The sequence below is a fragment of the Euprymna scolopes genome, chromosome 22, assembly GCF_053919585.1.
Source record: "Euprymna scolopes isolate OS-2025 chromosome 22, ASM5391958v1, whole genome shotgun sequence".
Classification (NCBI taxonomy): Eukaryota; Metazoa; Mollusca; class Cephalopoda; order Sepiida; family Sepiolidae; genus Euprymna; species Euprymna scolopes.
Genome location: NC_136503.1, coordinates 36,310,649 through 36,328,252, shown reverse-complemented (window position 1 = coordinate 36,328,252; position 17,604 = coordinate 36,310,649). Strand labels below are relative to the sequence as shown.

General features: G+C 33.9%; 1 protein-coding gene across 1 annotated transcript in view; it reads right to left on the bottom strand.

Annotated features, from left to right (window-relative positions):
* Positions 1 to 6,392: 6,392 nt before the first annotated feature.
* Positions 6,393 to 17,604, bottom strand: part of LOC145243967 (uncharacterized) — a 59,063-nt gene continuing 47,851 nt past the window's right edge. Inside the window, exons 9-11 of the mRNA XM_080107097.1 lie at positions 16,082 to 17,597; positions 11,639 to 11,730; positions 6,393 to 6,798 (exon numbers count right to left, since the gene is read on the bottom strand). Of these exons, the coding sequence (XP_079963223.1) occupies positions 6,635 to 6,798; positions 11,639 to 11,730; positions 16,082 to 17,597 (1,772 nt within the window). The 3' untranslated portion in view covers positions 6,393 to 6,634. The remainder of the gene's footprint in view (positions 6,799 to 11,638; positions 11,731 to 16,081; positions 17,598 to 17,604) is intronic.

Genomic DNA, 17,604 nt, shown 5'->3' with positions numbered 1-17,604 from the left:
AGATGGAAAAAAAGCCAGCCACCTAACCATCTCGGCCACGAGGGGAGGGGAACTGATAAGCGTGTTCAGTTAAGGATTCTAAAGTGAAATATACAAGTGCGAGAAAGTGGCGTGATGTTTGACCTAGTTTTGTGCTGCAAGCCAGTTACTGTGTTCCCCACTCCATAATTCGCTTTTCGAAGACGCGGCGAGTTGGTAAAAGTCCGGCAAATTTAATACACACACGACCCCCGTTCTTAAGTCGTAGATAGTATCATTTAGACGTGATATAAAACGTTTTATGAAAAAGCGACCTCTCCGAGAAGGCTGACGAAAAAAGCCTTTTGTAGACATACACAAAAAGCGAATGTACATACATATATACATACAGATTTTATCGTATATATATATATATATATATATATATATATATATATATATATATATATATATATATATATATATATATATACATTTCCCGTGATTATATGTAATAGCAGAAATGTAAAAATATAGAAATATGCAAACATGCATGACGCCTTCGAAACAATATATGGGCCCCAGGCTATCGGCACTTCTCTTCTGCAAAACAAAACTGATAACGAAGCGAGCCAATATTTTGGACAGGTGGGCAGAACACTTCAACTATTTATTGAACAGGTCTTCAATCAGTGATGAGGCAATCGCACAACTTCCACAAATTGGAACAAATCAAACCCTTGATGAGTTGCACATCATCCAGAAATTGAGAAAGCTGTATATAAGACAGATGGTCCCACATTAACAAAAAGCTACATTAGCTCTTTTTATTCTGGGCGAAGGACCTAATTCCCTAACTATCCATACATGCATGCATAGTGCATATTTACAAAAGAAAGGGAGACAGACCTAGCTGCAACAACCACAGAGGAATATTTCATTTCAATCATCAAATAATTGAATGATGGGATCATGGCTCGTGTCATAGATTATGAAGAGACTTCTGGTGATTTTCCAATCAATAACGGTGTCAAACAGGGCTGCGTACTTGCCACAACGCTCTTCAATATCATGTTCTCAGCAGTGCTAATTGACGCATTAACGCAAAAGACCTCGGAGTAAGCATTAACTATCGGAGAAATTGTTAAACTTAAAACTACATTGCTGTCACCAAGATTAAGTCCGCCATCATACGAGGCCTTTTGTTTGCAGATGACTGTAGCCTCAAACCCAAACATGCAATATATTGTTGATCGTTTTTCTAAGGCATTCGAAAATTTCGGTTTTACTATTAATTTAAAGAAGACAGAATTAATGTACCAGCCTGCTTCTGGAAAAAAAGTTATGTTGGCCTTTGATCTCATTTCGTGGAACCAACCTAAAAAGCTGTGGAACGTTCACTTACTTGGGCAGTATTCTGTCAAGGGCAATACACATAGACGATGAAGTCGATTGTAGGAGAACCAAGGCTAGTGTTCCTTCGGACGCTTCAGAGCGTGGAGGAATTCGGGTGCAGAAAAAACTTCAAGTATACCAAGCTGTAATTCTTACAATCCTCATGTAGTGAAACTTGGACCATATATGCCAGACATGCCAGAAATCGAACCATTTCCATACGACATGCCTCTGTAGATTGTTGAAAATCAAGTGGCAAGACAAGATTCTAGACACAGAGGTTTTAGCCCGGTCAAACCTTCCGTCAGTGCACAGCATATTACAACAGTGCCATGTTCATTAGAAAGATTAAATATGCCAAATGCTTGATTCCAGGTTCCCAAAACAACACCTTTATGTCCAAAGGAAAAAGACTTGCAAGAGGGCAGCGAAATGGTTCAAGGACAATCTGAAAGTCTTCCTCAAACAGTTCGGTTTGTACTCTAACATTGAAAAACTCACCCAAGACAGATGTTCTTAGAGTGCCGCAACTCATGAAAGGGGATACAATTGCTGAATCCGCACGCAATGAAGAACGCAAGAGAAAACGTGGCATTAGAAAAGACAGAGCAGTAAACACATGTTATATAATTGGCGAACAGATTAGTGCATTATCTGTTATTTGTATATCTATCTAGAGACCTATCTAGCTTTCAAAACAAGTCAGAATCGGTGAACTGGTCAAGTTGGTCCTGAAGGTCATGAACAGCTACCGGTAATGTGTCGTTTGTCACGTATTTCGGTTTGTTGGACATATCGTTGGAGTTGGAAAGAAGACGCAGAGGAGAGCGGACGGGTGGAAACGCCTCCCCCATGATGGGGATGAGGTGTCTCAGAATAAGTATAGGAGAACCCATAAGCAGATATCAACTTCCATCTTTCTGCGTTACGTCACTTTGGAAGTTGAATAAAATATTCGATCCAGCTTCCTAAGATTGTTGGAATCCTCTAGAGGGGCGACAGAAGAAAGATATGTTGAAATACATGTCTGACACGCGCACTCATCAGCACTTAGACTTTCATATTCAAAGTTCAAAGTAATTTTTCGCACATTTTCACCACCCCTTGGAAGTTTATTTCCACCATATGAAAACATTTTTACATTTAACATTTTTTTATTTTATCAATGATGCCAGAAACGAACAGGTAATGATAAAATTGACACAATTCAACATTATCTCATAAATATTTTATAATTAGCCTCTTTCACATTTTATCGTGATTTTTCCGCTTCTAAATTTTCTCGAACACATCCAAGATGGCAGCTTAAGAACACTCTTACATTTGAACAGATGTCTCTTTTGATGAGGTATTTTATCTGAATATCATCTTTAAAATACATGTTTGATGGTTTTGACTTACAACTTTTCCAGCCTTCCTTTTTATTTACTTATTTATTTTAACTTAAATTAACTTAAAATTACAAATTAAACAAAATCCAAAAATATAAAAATAAAATAATTAAAATATAAACAAAGCGTATGAGTGTGAACTAATTTTTCTCCTTGGTCATTAAAATACATCTTAGCTATACATATATGCTCTGAAACCTGAAACAAAACTTCATTGAGCTTGTTATTTTTAACAATTTTAGATATATATCATAACGAATATATACCTAAAATTTATTTATATGTAAACTCAAGTATAAATATATAAGGGAGATTGCTTGAAGCATTGCTGGTAAATAAATATAGAAAATTATAAGGAGGCTAAAACCATGCAATGAACAAAAATGGACAAACGAAAGTAGGTCTTGTACAGTATTTTTCTTTTATCTTCGTATATCTATTTATTTTCCAAAACAATCACAAATACAAAGCAGTAAACATGGACCTACTGTTTGAGATAACTGGGATAGTTGAAGCATTTAATATTACGAGAATATCATCTCTTTTTCAAAAAAGAAATGGAACAAAAGCATGTCGTAAAAAGAAAATAGAAAATATCGTAAAACCGCAACCACCTGGGATTAGTTGAGATGTCAAGCAGAAATAACAAATAATGTTCCAACACCACTCCCAAAGTCAAAGGCATCACTAAATTCCATCAAACTCTCTCTATCAATGGTCATCCTGCTTCAGCCATATTCAATGTCAATAATGAAAAAAAGACGCAGAAACCGAACCCTCTTTAACACCTGTTTCCTTAAACTACCTTTCATCAATGACAGAATCACCACCACAATCCGCAAGACCATTCATAGTAAGAAACTTGACATCCAACCCATCAACACTGGTACCTTCTTACGACAACACTTCGCCCCCCCCCCCAAAAAAAACACCATGAATATACTCGAAACCTGCTCCCTGACCAATTTCACAATTTCTAACTCGATATTATGCTTACGCACCAGTGTTGTATATAATCTATAATCTGCTAAATGTAACAACCAGCATCACCAGGCATTTACATATATGCATTAAGGAACATTTAAGAACACACATATGTCACCCTTCTACAAACATATCACCTCATGCAACAATACCCATCGGATCATCAATATCAGCATCCTTGCCTCAGTCCGAAACCTTGGTAAACTAAGGATTTCGAAAGCACTTCTTATCTCAAAACACAAACAGACTTGAATTTAACTCCTTCATTATATAACTACACTTCTTTAAAACTTTCCTAAATTGTTGATATTATTGTTTTGTCATGCATATATGCGTATACATATATGTGCATATATGTGTGTATATATGTATATACATGCGTGTGTATGTGTTTATACTGTATGCCATTAATCACACTGTTAGCCTGCACTATAGCGACATCATTCCAATACTACCATGTTTACAGCCTTTTAATATAGCTACATCATTCCATTCTCTTTCAAATACATTTATGCCTTATCCCAATACATTGTATACTTTAATTTAATCTCACACAACTCCAAATCTATGCATAATAGAATAGTAAAGTATACTATATATGATAATATAATAAATATACGGATAAGTAGCAATTTATCTATGATTGGCACATCACCACACTCTTTATTAGTTTACATCAAGGACAATCCAAAATAGTTAAAAATAAATAAATATATACTAAAAAAAATAAACTAAATAATCAAATTAAGATTAGAAAGATGGGCATGTTAATCAACTATACAAAGTAAATAAATGTAATATAATTAAAATAAATTAAGAAATAAGAATAAATACATTATAAGTAAATACAAATAAAATCAAAACAAAAATAATATACAAGCTAACTAATTATAAGACACAGTATTATTAAAGATGATTAATATTAAAACATACTAACGCTGTTAGTAATATCTAAAACGCACGAGGAAAATAAAATAATATGAAATAAATTTAATAAATAAAAATAAACTAAAGATAAAACGAGAAAGAAAAAGTAAATAAATAAAAATAAGCAGTAAGTGAATAATAAATTAATAATATTTAACATAACTTAATAATAAAGTAATAATATTTAAAATAACTGAATAATAAAGTAATAATATTTAAAGTAACTGAATAATAAAGTAATAATATTTAAAGTAACTGAATAATAAAGTAATAATATTTAAAATAACTTAATAATAAAGTAATAATATTTAAAGTAACTGAATAATAAAGTAATAATATTTAAAGTAACTGAATAATAAAGTAATAATATTTAAAATAACTTAATAATAAAGTAATAATATTTAAAATAACTTAATAATAAAATAATGATATTTAAAGTAACTTAATAATAAAGTAATAATATTTAAAGTAACTGAATAATAAAGTAATAATATTTAAAGTAACTGAATAATAAAGTAATAATATTTAAAGTAACTGAATAATAAAGTAATAATATTTAAAGTAACTTAATAATAAAGTAATAATATTTAAAGTAACTGAATAATAAAGTAATAATATTTAAAGTAACTGAATAATGAAATAATAATATTTAAAGTAAGTTAATAATAAAGTAATAATATTTAAAGTAACTGAATAATAAAGCAATAATATTAAATAGATATATATACCAGGGCGGGCATCTATGTGTACCTAACCTGTGACCGTTTCTTTTAAGTATATATGTGTGTACGTGCGCATATGTGTACCCGTGGCTACGACCGCTCGCTGACCCTCTCCAAACAATTAACAACAAAATAAAAACTAAAATTAAATAAACCGAATCATAACCCCCCCCGCCTCCAAACATAAGCGAACACCCAACAGCTGAAGACATACTTACCAAGAAATCACCTCACCAACGAGACGCTAAAAACTTTAACACTAAGACTCGAATTATAAAGTATAATTACAACACATGATGGATTTAACTATCACTATATCGCTGCTATTTCCGGCTTGGATTAAACCATTAACTGACCTCTCAGTTGCTAAAACTAAACTAAATAATAAATTGACAAATAAACATAAAAATATATAAAAAGAAGAGCGAGAACGATGATAATAATAGTGATGATAATAGATTAGGATACGCAACGATTAAAATACCGAACTAATTAAAAAATACATAAGTCTTATTTCTGCTTGACAGCTCAACTAATCTCACTTCCGGTTGCTGTTTTATGATATTTTCCATTTTATTAACTACACTCTTTGATCTGTTTCCTTTTGAAAATGAGGGGGTATTCTCGAAATATGAAAGACTTTCAACATCCCGGTTATTTCAAACAGTAACTCCATGTTTACTAATTTGTATTTATAATTGTTTTAGAAAAATTTGATATACAAAGATAAAAAAAGAACCTTCTACAAGACTTCTTTGTCCGTTTTTGTTCATACGTCACTCTATGTAAACACGATTTTCTGCATTGCTATAGCCTTCTGATACCCATGATACTCATCCACACACACACACACACACACACACACACACACACACACATATATATATATATATATATATATATATATATATATATATATATATATATAACAGTTTCGAAATAAATAAATTTATGACATATTGATTTACATCTATTCCAAGTATACAACATCGATAACAATTTCAGAGTACGATCGTTAATGAGGCAAAATGTTTTTATTGATACGAATTCTTTCCAACAGCACTGGTTTTAAACAGCAGAAGGTAGAAGTCGAATAAAACCTGAAAATTTCAGTATTTAATATACAGTAATTTGAGAAAATGCGAAAGGAAAATATCAGAATTCGTAATCTCCAGAAAAAGCACCACGCAAAAATCACATACAAAACTAATAGAAGAAAATATGTATAAAAATAAAATATTGCCAAAAAAATTTTTTTCAAAGATTAACTACTTTCTGTCCATGCGGATTTCTGATTTGACAGCAAACACGAAGTCTTCTGCACAGCGCGAGGAAAGAAGATACAAACGTGATTTCAATCACTTCGGACAGGGTCAGCACGCTGGCTCCCAAAAGAAGACCCATCGTACCTCCAATGTTACCTAAACAAATAAAAATAAACACATACACTTATTACATATAGAAAATACAGGAAAACGACTTAAATTATAAATGTTTTACATAACTTGGGCAGCAATGGGCACATTATTACGTCATATTTTACCTTACTGGCGCACTCGTCTCTAATATTATAATAAGCGTGGTATTTGCATATGAAACAGAGATAATTAAAGCGGACCTCAGAATGAGCATCTGTTCCCTTCGCAAGTGCAACCCTTTCTTACCGTGGTAAGGGCGATGGTGACGTGGTAGTATTAGAGTAATACATGACTTGATTACCGATGGCGAACAGGTTAACGGGATGACAGTCACAACCAATCCCACAAAGAGCCCGTAAAAGTCAAGAAGGAGTCAACACCAGAAACGGTCGTTATTTAGTCGTCTCTAGTTCTACGTTTATGACATGCCATGCTCGGAATCACAAATTCATAGATTGAGGATAACAATATGTCATCTGTACGTTCAATCGTTATTCCTTTGTATTCTGGGAAAACCTTCTCCGTCTTTGTATGAGAACGCTATTTTACTGCACTCGATATCGAGAAAAACAGCTGCAGTATTTCAGATTTAAGATAATAGCTAGAGTCAACAAGGAGAACTTTGTGCAGATAATCGTAGCCCACGATCTTTGTGGGTTCTGCGCAGAAGTTCAATTTGCTGCTAATGCTGTTTCCCCTACTCCTTATTCTACTTAACCCAATCAACACCAACAATAACAATAACAACAGTCTCTAGCATCTGACCATTTTTACAAGGGAGTCACAGCTTATCTAGGTCCGAAGGCCACTCGAGGATAATGATTAATGAATACAAGATGGTAGTGTTGTAATCGTTACATTGTGTAAATTAGGTAGAATTTCATTATTTAAGAGGAACTTATTTACATTAGACTTGAAGGCTGTGATGCTGTAGTCAGCCGGGAACCAGACACAGATGGGCAGTTCTAGGATAGAAACTGTGTTCTGGGATTTGCGTTTAGATTCAGACACAGAAAGAAAGTGGAGGAAACTGTTGGTAGTGATTGTAGTTAGTCAAGAGGGCCATAGATTGGAACTCAGACGAGCACTTGCCATGAAATATGGAAAAAGGCTACAGGGAAGAAAAAGTCCATCATCTACTAAGTTTCGAAGCCGGTTTTGAACTTTATCAAGGCCGGATAGGGAGTGCAAAGCATCCAATGCCGAGATGTGGTAACTACTCCATTTTAGGACGTACTTGACTCTTATGCAGATAAAGGATTGCATTGGCAGTGAGATACTGGAGCGGTAGAATGATCCAACCATTTTCCAGCGATCTTGGCAACTGAATTGATGTATGTGTTCCATTTCAGATCAGGAGTGAAAGTCAGTCCAAGAAGCTTGTCAAGACGTGAAACTTCCCCAATACGAGAACCGTTCATTTCAATTTGGGCTTGATGATGTCAGAACAATTATAATGAAAAGAGAGAAGCTTGATTGAAGGTACATTAAAATTATCCAGCCACCTGTTCCCTATTGCAGCACATGCTCAAGATCAGAAGACAGAGGATAAAAAAATCTCGGCCATTGCTGGCCTTTGAAATGTTGCCAGAGATTTTGGTGTCGTCAGCATAAGTGTCTATTAATGACATAACGATGTGATTTACGAGATCATTAATGAAGATCAGGAAGAGAGTTGGGTCCAGGATAGAACCCTGGGAGACGCCTGGATTGATACTTTCAGTTTCTGATTTCTGTCCATCGATGACTCCTTTATAAGCTTATCAGAAAGAAAGGATGTAATAATTGAGAAAACAATTCCAGCTATTCCGTAGCTGGCAATTTTGTGAAGTAGACCTTTATGCCATACCCTGTCAAAAGCCTGTGATGTATATCAAGAATTATTGCTCTAGAAAAAAGCCATTATTTACTAATCCTATGCAATATTACAGTTAGCACATCAGCTGTAGATCTAGCACGCGGAAACCATATTGCTCGTCACTAATTTAGTTATTTTTGCTGAGGTGTCTTGTATCTTACTCATGACACTTAGGAGACTGGGTGGTATATACTGAAAAGCAGATAATCGATCTCCAAAATTATTAAATACGGGACAAACTGATGAAGTTTTCCAAGGTGTTGGCAAGTATTTCTCCTTAAGATAATTTTTAACAGCTTTGTAAGTATGTGGGTTATTTCTAGTTGGAGCTTTTTGAGGTCTATAGTTGGAATGTCGTTAGAGCCAGTTGCTTTACTGGAATCAAGGTCTTTGGTAAGGTTAGCAACACCACGCACAGATATCTGTATTTAGCATAGCGTGTTTTCATTCACAGGAGGAAATACAGGGAGTAAGTGGCTCTGGTTGCAAAAGATAGAATTTATTACAAAGTTTGGCAAAGAGTTTGGCTTTGTCAGATGCTGACGAGATTACCTTAGGTCAATTGATGATGGTTGAGATAGAGGAACTCTGTTCAGGACCCTGTTATTTATTCGTCAAAACCAGTGGGAACCAAGCCGCTGCTCAGCTACCTATAACTTGACATACTGAGCATAGTGTTTATATATTAGAGAACAATTGTTTATTTCAAATGGGTTTAACTATAATAGTAGATAAATTGGGGTAAAACAGTATAACGTCAATTATAACGGCACGGGTATAATAGCAAATCAAAGATTAAAAGAAGGCATACTTCTATTTTTTGATACGACATTGACGTATTTTAAAAATGAATGTTCTTTGCCTTAAGTTAAACAAAATAACTATATTACTTTAAACAAATATCTATATTATATGTCTGTCTGTTTGTCCGTCTGTCTGCCTGGTTTATCCGTTCAATTTTTTCTACTGAGCTGATCTAACTAGAATTTTGTATGGACCTTTCCTGTGATATGGTGCAGTATTATATTATTCCTATGATGCACAGTTAGAAATTGATAGGGATTAATAAGTATTGGCATTGAATGCAAGATGAGCACAAATTTAATCATATTCAACCATTAATATGGCATAAAACACCAATTTTAAGCCAACGGGCTATAACTTTTGCCCATTTTTAACGTGATAAAAAGTGAAGTTACTTCATCATCGGTGCTTTTAAAGTTTTAAACATAGCTGATCTATCACGTGACCATTCGAAATTTCAAGTGTAACAAGAAAATTAAATAATTTTAATTTATAATATACATGTTTATCTAAAACTGGCAGGCTGCTCGGCATTGCCCGATCGTAAAATACGCTTAAATATGATGTTTTGATTAACCCAGATTTCGTGTTTATCATTTTATCATATTGAACCCAATATATAGTAATGATTTAAAAAGCTTAAAAAATATTCAGGCGCCACCACCGAGAATCGAAACCAAAATGCTTAGCTTACGATTTACTTTTTCCTTCGATGTTAATGCTTGAACTATTAAGACATGTTTGATGCAAGGCTAAAAATTAAAACATGAACCAATATCTATTACCTTACGCATGCATACTCGTAATGCCGTCGTTCGAAATTCGCCTGGCAAATTCTATTTCTTTAATTTCCACACTTTTTCACCGATTTTACCCAGCTAAAACCCAAATATAAAGTTTCGCATGTGTTGGAATACCCTATATATCATATTTAATGCTTGTAGACCATAAACTGACAGAAGAGTTTGGTAGGCAAAATTTTTACAACAAATATATATACGCATACATAAATATGTATAGAAATGGTTTTGTGTTTACTATAACCTTTTCACAACAATATTACGCAAGTATAAATCATGTAGAATATCTGCATGAATATGATTACACCTAATAGTTAACTAAAAGTGATCATTCCATAAGAAAACCGAAAAAAACTAATAGGGAATTAATTAAATTGAATATTTAAAAAGATATGCACATTAGCTATATCTTTTGCAGATGAATGCAATTCCACAACTCACATATAACAAAGTTATATTTTTAAAAAATAAATTGAAAAAAAATAGTTTTTAATATGAAAAAGAACTCATAGGAGCATAGAAGATGTATAATATGTTGTTGTCAGGACAATACAGAAGGAAATGTGCTTCATTATGCTATAGAGAATAAGCTTAGGGCTAATTTTTTATTCAGTAGTGATGAAGTAAGTAAATAGGAATTTATTTGAAAATAATTTTGGAAATGTGTTTATTTTTCAACCGGTAATCTTAAGGTACAGATAGAACTGCGCTTTATACATAAGATAAGAAAAAAGAAGAAAAAGTAAACAAGTTTTTGATGAGCCGTTCCATATAAGTTAACAAATTTACCAAATTTCCATTACTAGCAATTACTATATTCTCCGATTTCTACTGTAAACTCTTTAACCCTTATCTTCGAGTGGCCTCAAGGCCTTGATAAGTGGTGATGTCTATGTAAAAAAAAAAGAAGTAGAAAATAACACTAATAACAATCTAGCGCACAATTTAGAGTATAATCTTGTTTCGCGGTGAATCAGTGACATCTCATCCGTTAACTGAATTATTCTTTATTTTGTTACATCCATGCATATAATTTATGCATTAATACTTGTTCAGAATGTTTCAGACTATAATCAGTAATGTCTATATTTGTAAAGTTTATTTGCATGGATGTATAAAAAAGTGCGCTTTTTTTTGCAGTCAAGGAACAAAGGGCTCATTTTTTTTTAATCCAGCTGTATGGAGGCAAGTAAATGGAGTTTAAAAAAAAAATACTAATATTAGAGATGTCTTGGATATTTCAATATTTTAAACGTGTAGATCAAGCGAGGAAAAGAGCGATTCCGTTTCTTGTAAAGAAAAAATCTCAAGTGATACTTGAGATTTTTTCTTTTATAAATAAAGAATTGCTTATAACGGAAAGGAGATTTATAAAACGTACAAAACAAGGCGAATATTCCGTAGGCTTCTTGATCGGTGATAATCTCATAACTCAGTTGCTTGTAAAATATCCCCAAATCCAACAAATTTGATCTGAAACGAAGCAAAAAATTATACAACAAATATAATTGAAAAAATCCAAAGAAGTAAAGACAATTCTTATTGGAATCATTTTAGATGGATAATTTGTGTATTTATTTATATATTTTGCGAACTGTTGTCATCATCTTCATAGTTGTTGTTTCACCACGTTTCGGCTTACTCATCTTCTGGCCTTCTTCAGGGCCGTGGCGCGGTAGATAGAGCCCTTTAATCTCTACGTCTTCAGGTGAGCCTTGTCTGAAGATAGCGGTTTCAATCCTACTCAAAGCAGGCCAAAGTTTTAGTTGGCGAAAAACGTGGCTAGATAACAACTGTGAAAGGCAATTACGAGGCTCACCATTCCCATCCGGTCATGGTTAATCACCTGAAGAAGGTCGGAGGATAAGTTGGCCTAAACGTGGTGAAACAACTATGAAAGTGAAGATAACAATCCACAAAATAAATAAATAAGGTAAAGCCAACATGAAAATAATCATAACTTTCAATTTGTTTAAGCGTCGAATTTTCAAGTGTAATACATGTCATGGTAAAATATGCTATAAGCAGATAGATACGATACTTTTGTATAACCGGTAAAAATAAATCATGACTTTATAAAACTTTTGAAACCATTTCTGTGGTGGATTCCTTTAAACTTTAAGTACAAGTGTGATCTAAAATTAATATTACTTTAAGTACAATTGAGGTCATTACTAAGGATAGAAAGAATGCAAAGAACGAAAATGATGAATGTTAGGTGATCGGTGAATGGACGATATTTCAAGCTATATTAACGGACATTTTTAGTCAATGGCTTTAATAAAGCTAAAACTAAACATATTTTAGTACAGCCATTCTAAATGTGATATTTGTGATACCTTTATATATATATATATATATATGTGTGTGTGTGTGTGTGTGTGTGTGTGTGTGTGTGTGTGTGTGTGTGTGTGTGTGTGTGTGTGTGTGTGTGAATTGTGTGTATTAAGGCAACCGTTTTTATTTAAAGAAACATTATATAAATATTTTTTTTTACTAAGGAGTCACCACGTATCAAGCCATGGAGACCACTCCAGGATAAGTATTAATGAGTGTACAGTAGTCGATGGGAAAATATAGTAATGGTCAATAGTGGAAATTTGATAAACTGGATTAATAAAGGGGACGGCTCATGGAGAACTTGTTTATGTTGGACTTGAAGACGATCATATTGTATGCAGTTGGAAAGCACAGAAACGGAAAAGAGTTCGCCCGTAAGCGTACACTTCCAAAAAGGACATTTGTTCATGGAATGTACGTTTAGATATAGGCACAGATAAATAGTGGGGTAAATTAATTATTGATAGTGGTTTCAGATAAACGAGTGTTTTTCGTGAAAGTTGGCAAGGAGGGCATAGATCGGAGCTCAGACGAGGACTTGTTATGGAAATAACCATAAAACAGAAAGGGGTTTAAGGCAAGAGAAAAGAGCATCCCCCATTAGGCTACGAAGTCTATTTTAGACTCTGTCAAGGTAAAATAAATGTACTTCTAGCAGTTCCTGCCAAGATGTGGCAAGTGGACTCCACCCTTTGACAAACTTGGCTCTTATACTGGTAGAGAATTGCATCAGCAGTGAGATATCTACTGGAGCGGTAGAAAGATCGCACCATTTTTTCAGCGACCTTGCCAATGGATTTGATATAGTGTTCTACTTCAGATCAGTAGTAAAGACCAAGCCAAGAAGCTTCTCAAAACCTGAAGCCTCCCCAAGACAAGATTCATTCCTTCAATTGTTGACAGCTGAGCATCAGAACGTTGATGATGTAAGGATAGAAGCTTGGTTTTAGATGAATTAAAATTAATCAACCACCTCTTTCATGATTATCTATATGTGTATAATCTAAATTTAAAATCTAAAAATGCAGATGAATCCCGTTTGATATGTACTTTATACATGTTGTGAATAAATAAATGAACACTCGCTGTATATATAAGAAAGGTCTTTTCGAGGGCTTTGAAATTTTTGAAAAATCATTTTTTCTACGCGCTGATGAAGCCCAGTTGTGCAAAATTAGAATTGATGAACTGCTATATACTTATGCAACCGGGGACTGAAACAATTGTACGTAAGGTGTTACCAATAAAAGACAAACATTTTGAAAGTGCACCAAAAATAAAGCTATAAGGGTGTAATCACGTAAAACATCAATTATATGCGCATTATAGTTTTATGAAATTTAAATAATATGTTTAAAGATTACGTAGGACGGAAATTGTAGAAGTCTCAATATTCATAAATACCCTAGCTTATTCATAAATACTACCAGCTTTGGAGTATTCTGTCGAATAATAAAAACTTTTTGTAAATTTCTACTTTGCATCTCTGTGTATCTCTCTTATATATATATATATATATATATATATATATATATATATATATATATATATATATATATATATATATATATATAGTAAGTTATAAAATATATATGGCGATTAAGCTACACTGAATATTCCGCGTTTCATCCACTCTAGGACTCTTCAGGCTTATGCGCGAATTTTGTGGTTGTTTGTCGTTTTTATATACGTATCTTCTATTGAAATTTTAGTTAGCCAATCAGCTTTCTAGTATCCACCGTGCCCTTCCTATCAGTCAATGAACATGCGCTTATCGTAGCTTAATCGCCATATATATTTTATAAATTACTAACTAGCTCTACCTACGTATTTAGCACTTTTGAAGTAAATACTTAAAGTTTACGCATAAATTTATACTTTCGTATATTAATTTTATGTGATTAAATTAAGTAATTATATATATATGCACACATACACACATACACATACAAATATATATATATATATATATATATATATATATATATATATATATATATATATATATATATATACCAAAAACCTCTGGCCTTGATGGAGGGGAGCTGCTATGGTTTCAAATGATCTGAAATAACAACAAGGGGAGATTTAATTCGAAATATTTCTCATATGTTATATCTCCTCTTTTTTGGAAATAGAGTATAACTATGAATATCTCCAGTATCAAATAATCATTATACACTGTGAAATTTACTTTATATTTGAAAACCAAAGAATGGAGATATAACACATGAGGAATATTTTAGAATTAAGTCATTTGAAACAATAGCAGCAAGTTTTATTCTCCCGTCCATCAAGGCAAGAGGTTTGGGGGAAATATCAGATATTTTGTAATTCATATGCAAAACGAGGAAGACAAACGACTATGATTGAAATATTAGTAAAGGTGTAGTATCTTTCCACCCCTTCCACCGTTGCTGAAAATGAAAATAACAGTTAAAATCCAAGGAAAGGAGTAGTTTCGAAGATCTGCACAAATTATTGTTTTAAAAATGGGGGATCACATTTCTATATTAATTTGATATAAGATTAACACCCACTTTAAAGCCACCTTTTTTGAGGGGGTATCTGTTATTTCTTTTAGAGGGTGGTGTTTATTTAGTCATTGTGGCCTGGTAGACCAACAAGAAACTTACCTTTAAAAACTTTTCTATAGGTTTTCGGGGAGTTTGCTGAAAAAGAATATCGCATTTAAATTTAATTGTTACATTCGTTTTCAGCACACCCGAAAACCTATAGAAAACAAGTTTTTTAAGACGTGTTATGTTAGTCTACCAGGTCACAAAAACACCACTACAAAGTTCATGTCATTAACTTTCCAATGAGCCCACATTTGTTAAATTCTGCTCAATAGTCGCCGAGATTTCGAAATCATAAAATTGCCAAAAAAGTGGTCATCTATAAATTAGAATATGATAATAATGGAGGTGGAAAGATAAAAAACTCAACGACGTTTCGCCCATTTTGTGCGGGCTTTTTCAAGAGTAAAAATGTAAATTACGCATGAACAGGAAAATAAATTAAGGGTATATATAAAGGGAGCTAGGGTGACAGTATATTATACATACTTATATGTGTATATACATATATATGTGCTTAAGTAAAATGTATATATATATATATATATATATATATATATATATACTGGCCCCCTGCTTCCCTTTATATATCCTCATAATTTATCTTGTCGTCAGTGGGCATTTTACATTTTTACTCTTGGAAAAGCCCACAGGCAGCTTCGATTTTGCTGCTTCAGTTGCCTCTTTTATAGTGACCAGGTAGGCAGCTTCGGTTGTCTCCCCTGTAGGTTTGCCTGGCCACTACTATATATATATATATATATATATATATATATATATATATACATACATATACATATATGCCCCTACCCTCATATATATATATATATATATATATATATATATATATATATATATATATATATACAAAATCGTTAACCATGTTGTGACGATATAATACTTACGAAACAAAATTCTCGTTCATTGTTGTCGATTCCTTAAATTCTTTGACCTCTTGAAAAATTTCGCTATGCCACATGAAGAGGTCTTCCATTTCCTGGCCAATAATCACGTCAAGATTCGCTTCATTCTTTCGAGTCATGTAATCATCGTTGACTTCATTCTCCACCTCGATAATATCCCTGAGAAGATACGTATTATTAATGAACGCATAATAAATTCTCGACTCCGTTTCCCTCAATACTCTTTCCCATACGGCAACGGCGGCTTCGGCCAGTTCGTCCCACTTCTCACGTACAGCCATGTCCATGTGACGCAGTTCGACGTAGAACAGATTAAGCGAAGTCATATCGTTCACGTGGGTTTCTCCGAGTAACATATCAGCTAATGACATCTTGGTCGTATTCGTATCCATAAGGTAGTCGGTGATATGCACGCACGAGCGGAAGACGCTATGAAACGATCCCGTCTGCAAATGAATGAGCATATTTCGCAAATTATCCAAGAGATATGCCATATCGGACGCAATCTGCCTGAAGGCCCTCATCCGCAAATCTAGCAATGACTTCCGGATGTCAATAACGCTAATAGCGTATTCCGTAGTTAAAGACTTAAATATACTTGCTAGACCGTTAAACTTTCTGCAAGTAATACTATAATCTTCGGACACATTTTTAAACCATTGCTCGTCAAAAGTCCCCGAGATCCACGTGTCATTCAGAATACTAGAAAAAGTTTCCAGTTGATCGATCATAAGGTTTAGAGTGTTTGGCATAGCTTCGTGGTGAGATGCTGACCTATTAAGCCTCCTCGTGAGAAGGGAAGTCGGCGTAGCGTATTTGTTATGAGAACGGGGAATATCCAAGTATTTATATCTGAACACTCCGATGCCGGTAATCAGGGATTCGTGCAGCTGTGAAAAGTTTCCAAGTGCCATACGGATGTTGTCCATTTTGGCGTTAAGTGCATCACGGATTATGATATATGTCGTCAAACGACCGGCTGGGATCGAGAAATATCTCGGGTCGGCCAGGGATTTCAACCATCGCTCGATGGTGTAAATGAAATCGTAGTAATTGAACGTGACATACGTAAAGGTTCGCTCATCCATCGCCTCACGGACCCGGGCGAAGTTCTTCTGCACGATGTACTTCTGGTAGTTGTAGAGGAATGCTTGCGTCTGGTATAGATCTTCGATGGCACCTGTAGCATTCTTGATGGACTTAAGTTGGTTGTTTATGGCAGTAAACAGTACGTTGTCTATGATGTGACGCACTGTGTTAAGGGTATTGTTAAGACTAAGAATTAAATGGCGCATTCGATCCATCTTCTCCGGTCGCATTCTTTCAGTGATCTCCTTTGCTGCATGGAATTTTCTTTTGATCTCCATAATGTGTTTGCTCAACAGTAGTTTTCTGATCTTGTTTTCTGAATGTGTAGCGAGCGAGAGGGAGGGATCAAACATGAACACCTTACACGGTAAAGGACACGAGCAAGATAGTTCTGCAGCCCGAATATTTTCTGAAAA